Here is a 9,981-nt window from a genome sequence, read left to right as displayed (position 1 = left end):
TGTTTCCCGTCTTCTAAACATCGGACATCCGTAAATGGCGGGCTTGTTTGGTTTTAGGATAGTATTTTAGAATCACAATTCTAACTTAACTCTACCCACTACAAAACAAAATAACTCATACAAAGTCAAAGAGTGGGCCCCATTTATACCACTTTTTTCCACAACAAAACAACATAACTCATACAAAGTCAAAGGGTGGGCCCCATTTATTCCACTCAAAATCAAAATCAAAATCTGATTTTAAAATTCTACTATGAAACCAAACGCAACCGAAATCACTGGTCCAGTACTCGGTGGTATGCTTTGCTCCCATCTATATATTAATTATCTGACTGCTCTCATTTTTGATGTTATGTATGCATGCTATTCCTGTGGAATTTTTTGGGGAGTACTAAGATTCATGATCCTCATTGCTTTGCTCTATTGTAATTGTTGTTGGGGTCACACATTCGAGGGGAAGATCAGATCTTCCGGTCTAGTAGTCCACGGATTGATGTCGAAACTGTGAAATTCAGCTTCTGCTATCGAGATGAAGATGACAGCAGCAGATCATCGCCTTGGAAGCCCTCTGCTCTTGTATAATAGATATAGGTAAAGTAGATGTGGTCAAGTAAGCACTAATCAGAATTATTAGAAACTGCTATGAACATAAATTTCTTCCGTTTCAATTACTCATGGAAAATGCATACACGCGTAAATAAATGCAATTCATTGATTCTCAATAAACAACCTGATCTTACCTTCTTCCTTCCTCATCCCAAAATTTTACAGTTTTCGCAATCCTTCCCGACCCCGACCTCCACTAATGGAGCTTTGGTTCTTCCTTATGGCATGTGTGTGTGTCTTGGTGTCTCTCCATGGGCTCTCTGGCCTTCTGGGAAACAAGAAGCTACCTCCCGGCCCGCCGACATTCCCCCTGCTGGGAAGCATCCTATGGCTTCTCAAGTCCTCGCGGGACTTCTCGAGCATCGAGCCAGTGCTCCGCCACCTCCGGACCAAGTACGGCCCCATCGTCCGCCTCCAGATAGGGTCCCGCCCGTCGATCTTCATAATGAGCCACGAGGCTGCCCACAAGGCCCTTGTCCGCAACCCCACCACCTTTGCCAGCCGCCCCCCACCCTTCGAGTCCCTCAAAGTCATGTGCAGCGGGCAGCGCACTATCGGGACAGCTGCGTATGGCCCCCTCTGGCGGCTCCTGAGACAAAACCTCATGGCCTTCACCCATCCGTCGCGCCTCGTGGCCTATGCGGATGGACGGAGATGGGCAGTTCAGGTCCTCAAGAACCGGCTCCTGGCGGAGGCCGTGGGATCCTCCCTTGGTTCCATTCCCATGTACGATGTTATCCAGGTAGCGCTATTCTCCTTGCAGTCTTACATGTGCTTTGGGGAGAAATTCGATGAAGAAATGGTCCGACAAATCATCGAAGTCCAAAGGGCCACGACCATGAACATCAATAAATTCATTGTCTTCAATTTTGTGCCGAGATTGACGAGGATCGTGTTCAACAAAAAGTGGAGGAAAATGCTTCAGATCCGAAAAGATCAAGAAGATGTCATGCTCCCCCTGATAAGGTCTCGGATTGACAGGAAAGACGGGAAGCGAGAGAGCGCCTGTTACATTGACAGCATCATCGATCTGCAGCTGGCGGACACCAAGTCGAAGCCCACAGAAGGGGAGCTGGTGAGCTTGGCCATGGAGTTCATGATCGCTGGCACGGACACCTCTGTGGGGACGATGCAGTGGATCATGGCCAATGTGGTGAAGTACCAGGAAGTACAAGATAGGATACTAGGAGAAATCAATGCGGTGGTTAAACCAGGCCAGGAGATCGAGGAGGAAGAGATGGAGAAGATGCCGTACTTAAAGGCGGTGGTGCTGGAGACGCTGAGGAGGCATCCTCCGGGGCATTTCATACTCCCTCATGCTGTGACGGAGGACTCGAAGATTGACGGGTATGATATTACAAAGGATGCGATCGTGAACTTCACGGTGGCTGAGATGGGTCGTGACCCAAATATGTGGGCGGACCCGATGGAGTTTCGGCCTGAGAGGTTCCTGAAGGGGGATGGGAAGGAAGTGCAGTTCGACATAAAGAGCGTGAGGGAGATCAGGATGATGCCATTCGGGGCTGGCAGGAGGATCTGCCCCGTAATCGACATGGCCATGCTCCACGTCCAGCTGTTTATTGCAAACATGGTTCGGGATTTTGAATGGAGCCCCGAGGAAGGGAGAGCGCCGGAGGACGTGGATTTATCTGAGGTCCAGGATTTCACCATGGTCATGAAGACTCCGCTGAGGGTTCAGATCAAACCAAGAAGAATTTAGATCTAACAATAGGGTAATTTTCTCTCTCTTTTTCTTTTTTTTTTTGTTGGGTTTAACTTGGTCGAATTATGCTTTTCTTACTTTCATTATTTTTTTCGGTGTATCCCGTGTGCAAGAAGCAGTAATAAAGGCCAATGGGGTTCGAAACCGTATGCTAGCATTCATGTTTCAAGAAAAGTGTTAATAGAATGAGCCCTCTCTACATTTTTGTCCTAGATTAAGAACATTGAAATTATAGACGGATTTGAGATAATGGGATTCAGTATAATTAGACGAGAGTCCGCGCATATGCTTTGGCTAAAGTTGTTAAGATACAAATATTACTGATGGCTTATATTATAAAGCACATATAAGCAACATAATGCGAATGACTGCCAAGAATATCGGAATCTCATCTTATTAATAAGTATGCCTAGTAGCTAGTATAGTCATAATATGTCCATGTTTTTTTATGGTATTTATATCATCAACCAATTAATTGAGCCAAAGCATGAATTAGGAATTAAGTCCGCACAGTATGTACGCGTGTGTATATGAAATCGGAACTGAAGGCCCGGTTCGATTTGGTGACCTAAGATTGCGTGGATTAATATTTCTATAACTACATAAGAACCTGCGTGTTGCGCTGGAATGATTAATAATTTTTTAATAGAAAATAATATTTTAAACTAAATATGTTATGATTTTTCTAAAAATATTATGGATTGAGAAATTATTTAACTTGAAAATTAAATGAGTTTATTAAAGAATTATTAATCTTTCATCCAAAAACCGGAGTTTGGTATCCTACGTAGGATTTTCGTGTCCTAAATCAAAATCACATAAAACAATTGACATTATACCATTTGAAATGAAAAATAATTTTAAGCCAAAAAAAGTAATGTGTCGGTTTTCAAATATAGAAAGACGCATAGCCTTAGTTATTTAAAATATATAGTCGAGAAAAATTAATTATTTTCTCTACAGTGATTATCATAACTAAAACTTATCCATAAAATCGCTTGTTTTGATTCGATGTTGCAGTAGGAACAAACTAAGCAATTTAAGATAATTATTTTATCCGCCAAAAGAATCATCGTTTTAGGAAATCGAAGTAATTAGATATAGATATCTAAGATAATTAAATTTGGAGGAATGAATTTATTATTGTTGAGAAAATTATTGATTTCATTCAATGACATGTGTATAAATTATTAAATATTATATCATAAGAGGTAAATGAATTACATTCATTGACATTTTTATCAGACAATGAATGGTGAAATTTGCTTACATATATATAAATATATTCTACATTTTAAATTATGACCATATTCCTATTTGGTTATGATAAGAAAATTTTCAGAAAAAGTTTATAATAGTCATTAAAAAGTATTTTATAATTATAAATTAAGAGAGTTATATTTATAATATATATGTGTTATATAAATGAAATTTTAGGAGGAAAATTCTTAAAATTATTTTTTGGATAACGATTCAGTAAATATATATAGATATATAATAAACTAATAGAAAAGGTAAAAAATTTCTCCAAAAATTTAAAATAATTGGCTTTGTTTGGTTTTCAAATTAAAATTCTACTCCCTTTACTCTATTTTCCCCTCAATTCAACAACATTATCCTTACTCTTTTTTTTTAATTTAATAATAAATTCTCTGACATACTTTTTATTAACTATTATAATAACTAATTTTTTAATACTAGATTCTCCAAACTATTCATTATTTTTTTTTGTCTTTTTTTTAATTTTATAATAAATTCTCTCACATACTTTTTCTTAACAATTATTTCAATCAATTTTTTTTAATAATAAATTCTCATAACTATTTGTCTTCATTTATTAGAGTGAAGTCGAGTTAAGTAGAATTCCATTCCGAAAGCAAACACATACATAAACTCGAAGACTCAGAAACTATGTTGAGGATCCAAATAAATGCCCATGGGAAAGTTGTTGGTTCTCCTAGTCTTCATGCATGTATGAGTCACTACAGGAGAGATATATTAAGATATTATTGGGGTGGTCTACGATTAATAATAATAATAATAAGAATAATATGAATTATATTACAAAGAGAAAAACAGTTAACTCTAAAAATGAATCTTTTCTTTTCAGATTTACTTAATTTCTAAGTATAATTAGAGTAAATGTGCAGAATTATATAAAGTGAAAGTTGCATTATATTTCGGTAATATAAAAAATTAACTAAACTAACAGACATTTTATATAAAAAAAAATGCTTTATCAGTTTTTAGAAATATATTGCTAATTCCAATTTCATAGATTTATAATTATTTAATCCTAGCAATTTAATATTTGATAAAAATGGCACACAAAATTAACAGGTATAGAAATATTGTGAGAATAGAAATTTAAAATTTATACAATAAATATTTATGGCGAAACAAAATCCGTACAACACACGGGCCTCAGTCTAATCAATACATATTTATATGCATATAATTAAAAGGTTACTTCTGCTTCTATTTTTTTTTTTAAATTTCACTAAGGCCATATTCATATTAAAACCATAAGAGCCATTGAAAAAGAGAGTGTGATCCAGTGGCAATAGAACTAAGAGGATATATGATTTCAATTCTTGTTAGTTAATTAATCATATCCCTCAAAATTTTTTTTTTATCTTTTTTGGTTATGAGGGAGACATAAACGAGTAAATGGTTCCATCAAACTCAATTAAGATAGAAATGATGACACTGAGAGGAATATTTGCGAATCAGAGATGAGGATTGAGAGTTCCTCATAGATCATCATGATTTCAGATAATTTGGGTATTCTCAGATGTATCCAACGAGAGGAGCATTAGGGAGAGAGAGCAGGCGAACGCACCAGCACTGCTCACACTAGCTGAGGTTGAATTTGTCAAGAAATGGGTCAGAATGTGGTACCGCGTGCTTTTATATGGTAATTAAGAGATTTCAAATTCTATACTCACGAGTTTCCTTAATAATAATAATAATAATAATAAAAATGTTTGACAGCTACTTGGGACGATTGATGGCCAGTGATAAAGCTCCAACAGTCAACCGTAATAAAGAAGGGGGGAAAAAAGTCTCCAACATGGCCAAATGGAATCATCAGCACCGACTACAAACTGGTGGCCGAGGTCATCGAAGCCCTCCGACATCATCGATTACCTTCGCTATGTGGTGGCTAGGATCGAGATGTTGAATTTTATTCAATAATGTGATCCAAAATATATATTAATTAGTTGTGTATTATGTGTTATCTTATTTATCGGCTCCAATAAGGGATCTACAAAAATTTTTAAGTAATGGGCCACATTTTGAATAAAATTCAATAAACTTTGGTAGATCACTAAAGTTTTAAGTGATCTCTACTAAAGTTTTAAGTAATGCAAAATATGACAGAATTATTATCTAATAATTCACATATAGTCGAATAATAGTTCCACGCTAAGCGTGTTTCGAGTAAGTTATATGAATTTTAAGAAATTAGTGGATAAATAACTTAAATTTCTAGTAAATTACTTACAATTGAAGTAAATTAGAGAATTTTGAAGAATCTTCACTTATATTATTAGTTACTTATATAAACTTTGAGAAAAATTTTACTTGAATTAGTTCATTATACTATTGCAGGTAGGTGCTTATGGGCCGTGAAAGGTACCAGGAGATTGTTCTTGGAGTTTGAGGAAACTCCTCTGACTTAGGGATTATATTAGGCCACTGATTGAGTATAGGAATAGGACTGGAAGCACCGTGTCTTTCTGATATGATATTTGGCTATTGGACCCCTAATTGCATTCCATTCCAATGGCATGGCGTGCTTCCCTTCCATTCCCCGAGATGCAAAGGCGAGTACTGTTTTCAGAGAAAATAGATGGCATTGTCCTAGAAGCTCTGATGGCTAGCTATCATTGATAAAAGATCTCGCTGCTGCTTTCCCCATTGCCTGAATCGGACTCTGTTACATAGGTTCCTGATCAGGGCTGTCTGGTTCACTGGGCATATTCCTAAAGTGTCATTTGTTTGTTGGTCGGCGTGGTTCAACAGATTGATTATAAAAGACATATTACTTCGATGGAAGATCCTGATACGATCTAATAAATATTAATTTTGTCAGCAGGAGCAAGGGGGGAAGGAGCATCTCCTTTTATTCTGCAAAATCACAAAGGGAGTTTGTGGATTGTGTCACAGAAGGGTAGAGCTTTGGATGTTATGATCAAAAAGCTCCTGTGGTACCATTACATCTATTACATATGGGTGAAAAGGAGCAACAGGGTGTTTCAAGGAGCAAGGAAAAGAGTGACTGCAGCTGTACCGCCATTTTTGGTTTCCTTCAATGAGGAGGAACAATTAGGGAGCAACCTTATATTCGTTTGTACTTAATTTTAAGTGCTGAAAAACTAAGTGTTGAAATTTTAAGCATTTAATCAAATAAATGCTTAATTGATTAAGTAAAAATTGTTCGATAAAGTTAAGTGTTGAAAGTCTAGAGTTTTTGGTAGTTGCATGCCAGCCTACTATTTTCTTTCTTTTCCCTTTTGATCCCTATCTTTACTATTATTTTATTTTTATAATTTCTCAAAATAAAAAAAATAAAAAAATTTTAAAAAAAGGAGACAGCAAATTGGGATCTAGGGAAGGCAGTGGTGCTGTCGATTCTGGCCACGACCGCCCTAATCGAGGTCGCCAACGACCCGACTGGGCGGTGGTGGCCGAGATCGAGGCCACCTCCGGCCACGATTTCCCCTCTCTCTCTTCAATTCCTCCCTCACGCAAATATCTTAAAATGTATCCCAGCTGAGCGAATTAAGTGAAGAAATAGGTAGAAATTTTATACTTAATTGATTAAGGCATGATCCGTAAAAATTTGAACTTAACTTAATCAATTAAGTCAATTTGAATTGCATTTACCAAACATATTGAATTAAGTGCTGAAAAATTAATTTCCGCACTCAATTATCAAACACACCTTAACATTGACTTCTATTACTGGGGCTAGTTACCCCTAATACTTGGGATATCAAAACATTCAACCAACCAGTGCTCTTGTTGGATTTGCTATATTTTTTTTCCAATCCTTGTGATTTTATCTTGGACATTTTACTCTGGTATTTGTTTTGCAATCAATGGTCATTCATTGATTTCCGAGAAAAAAAAGAAAAAGAAAAAAACAAGCGGATAATGATACGGATACAAACCTTTAGCAACAGTTAACTGTCGAAAATTTGACATTTCATTTGACACATTATGAGGCTCAAGCCATTATACTTGAAACTCGAGACCATATTTGCCTATAGATAAAGGATGAACCCACAAATAGGGACACACGCATACAACCAATTTCACGAGTCTCATGTTTGTTTTCTGTCTTTTCTATGAACGTCCTTAGGCTCTTTTATTATATTGATCACATCCTATCTATAAAGTTCCTAGTCCAAATTTGAGTTGCAAAATCCTTTTATTTTCTCCAAGGCATTTAATTAAGCTCTTACGACATCCCGCCCTTCATAACAATCGTCTTAAGTAGTTAAATTTTGAGGCATTTCCCGCTAATTAATCCGAAGTACTCATCAAATTTTATTGTTTGAAAACCGAATACTCTGCTGCGAGACGCTCTCCCAACTCCCAGGCACCAACAGTGCAGCTGGGAAATTAATTCATCGGTATCCTTTATCGATCCATTCCCAGCTAGAATAGATATCACCATTCAAAAAGTTTTAGGCCTATGAGAACTCTTCACGAAAGTTTCAATTTCGCCGGCTTTCCTCCGCGTGACGACTCACAAAAACAGTTAATCAACTGATATTAATTGTGTAATATGGAGATCATTGTGCGAGAAAAGGCTTCAAATGCTTCACGAACTCTTTGGATTTCTCAAGGTTGACTGCGTGGCCTGCGTTCTTCACGATGACCATCTCAGCATTCTCTCCTATGTGGCTGTGCACACAATAAAATACAATAATAAAAAAATGCATATGTATCATAATTCATATATAATTCATCTGCAATAAAATTTAGAACATCAATGAAAGATATCGAAAATTAAAATTAAAAGAAAAATAATGTCGATTTAAGTAATTATTTATTATACCTTTTCAATCTGTGCCCTAGCTCCAACGGGAATATCTGATCTTGCTCTCCCCATATTATCAACGTGGGCTGTCGGAAAGAGATTTAAAAAAAAAAAAAAACTAGTTATTGAACTGTACATATACATTTATATATAAGCAATTAAAGATTATACCTGTGTACGCAGTCTTAGCTATTGGCCAAGTAGGATGTTTCATGCGAACACATCGAATGTTGTACATGATCCTACTAGGTAATTCCTAGTCTTACCTGTTTGATTCTGGGAAGATTCGAAAGCTTTCGATCTTTGAGCAAGGCACGGATTAGCTCCTTCTTCTCCTGGATGTAGTCCGAGCACATCACCTGTTAGGAAAAATCAGGACAGATCAATCATGTTTCCTTTCCTGAAAATGTCACAGACCGCGTAGCCAACCGTTTGGTCGAAAGACAGTTGGTCGAGTCGACAGCTGGTGTAGGATGGCCATAGACACTTGAGAAATTGAGGTTTAAATTAAATCCTGACGGATATTTCAATGGCGCATATCTATAAGTTGAAGTAACCCTTGCACATCGTGTCTTCCAACTTATAAGTCGGTCCACATATACGCGCGATAGTTAATATTGCATGAGCTCCATTGACAAGAGGGGTAGCGAATAAATAAACACAATGCCATATGATAAATTTCAGAATGAATTGAAGGAAGAGATTTTACATTGATGAAGTCTGAGAGGAAGCAAGAGGGAACGCCCCAGGCAGGTTTCACGAACGATAACTTCATTAGCTCCCTCAACTTGTTTGGGCTCTGCGGCAGCAGAATTTCGACCGCCTCATCCAAGTTTGAAACCCTAAACAGGCCGTCCTTGAGGTCCTTCTCCTCGAGGCACACGCCCGTGCAGCACAGCACGATCCTTTCGACCACGTCCGGGAACTGGTCGGCCAGGCTGTACAACACAAACCCGCCATAGCTCACCCCAACCATGCTCGCCCTGGAGAGCCCGTGGACCTCCATCAGCCTCATCAGGCACCGGGCCTGGAATGCCTCGGACCGTTCGGGCCGGGCCGTGCTTGACCCCCCGAAGAACACCAGGTCCGGCACGTACACGTTGAAGTGCGGGGTAAAGTGTCGGACGTGGTCCGCAAACTGCCACATGGCATTGGCCCCGAATCCATGAACCAGAAGCAGCGTCGGCCTCGACGACCAGTGGACCTTAGGAATCCAGCAGTGCATCATGGTCCCTTCCCCGAGCTCTGTCGTCACGGAGCGCAACCCCGAACTCGTGAACCAGTGCCGGTAGAACCGGTCCTTGGACGCCGTGAAGCTGAAGCACGTAGACATTTCCGGTGGATCGTGCTTAGAAATGCCTAGATATACCTAATGCCCGAGATTCGACACCATGAATTAATTCGAGAAAATTAATCAAGAAGGTGTTATTGATCTAATCTGGTGATTTGGGAGAATCGCCTTTTCCCTTTGGTTCATTAGTTTTAGATGGAAAGACAGCAAAATCAATCTAAGAATAAGTGAACGGCCGGAAAAGAATTGTAGGAAGCGAAAATGATATTCCTTGGAATGCGTTAGGACATCGCAGGTGTCAACAAG

At 38.3% G+C, this 9,981-nt stretch overlaps 2 protein-coding genes across 2 annotated transcripts; one reads left to right on the top strand and one right to left on the bottom strand.

Annotated features, from left to right (window-relative positions):
• Positions 1 to 455: 455 nt before the first annotated feature.
• Positions 456 to 2,515, top strand: LOC116204643 (cytochrome P450 89A2-like). Its single transcript, XM_031536824.1, has 2 exons — positions 456 to 591; positions 772 to 2,515. Exons 1-2 carry the CDS (start codon positions 530 to 532, stop codon positions 2,324 to 2,326), a joined length of 1,617 nt encoding a protein of 538 aa, XP_031392684.1. The 5' UTR covers positions 456 to 529; the 3' UTR covers positions 2,327 to 2,515.
• A 4,993-nt stretch (positions 2,516 to 7,508) lies between these two features.
• On the bottom strand, positions 7,509 to 9,981 carry LOC116203201 (monoacylglycerol lipase ABHD6). Its single transcript, XM_031534865.1, has 4 exons — positions 9,094 to 9,981; positions 8,651 to 8,743; positions 8,403 to 8,470; positions 7,509 to 8,248 (listed from the first exon to the last, which is right to left on the bottom strand). Exons 1-4 carry the CDS (start codon positions 9,715 to 9,717, stop codon positions 8,137 to 8,139), a joined length of 897 nt encoding a protein of 298 aa, XP_031390725.1. The 5' UTR covers positions 9,718 to 9,981; the 3' UTR covers positions 7,509 to 8,136.

Source organism: Punica granatum, chromosome 4, assembly GCF_007655135.1.
Source record: "Punica granatum isolate Tunisia-2019 chromosome 4, ASM765513v2, whole genome shotgun sequence".
Classification (NCBI taxonomy): Eukaryota; Viridiplantae; Streptophyta; class Magnoliopsida; order Myrtales; family Lythraceae; genus Punica; species Punica granatum.
This window is presented reverse-complemented; position numbering and strand designations above follow the sequence as displayed.

Excerpts from the sequence above, each read along its gene's own strand:
- LOC116204643 (XM_031536824.1), top strand. The coding sequence starts at position 530 with ATGAAGATGACAGCAGCAGATCATCGCCTTGGAAGCCCTCTGCTCTTG. Across the intron at positions 592-771 it reads CTCTTGTATAATAGATATAG|TTTTCGCAATCCTTCCCGAC; the intron begins GTAAAGTAGATG and ends AAAATTTTACAG.
- LOC116203201 (XM_031534865.1), bottom strand. The coding sequence starts at position 9,717 with ATGTCTACGTGCTTCAGCTTCACGGCGTCCAAGGACCGGTTCTACCGG. Across the intron at positions 8,471-8,650 it reads ATCTTCCCAGAATCAAACAG|CCCACGTTGATAATATGGGG; the intron begins GTAAGACTAGGA and ends TCTTTCCGACAG. Across the intron at positions 8,249-8,402 it reads CTAGGGCACAGATTGAAAAG|CCACATAGGAGAGAATGCTG; the intron begins GTATAATAAATA and ends TTGTGTGCACAG.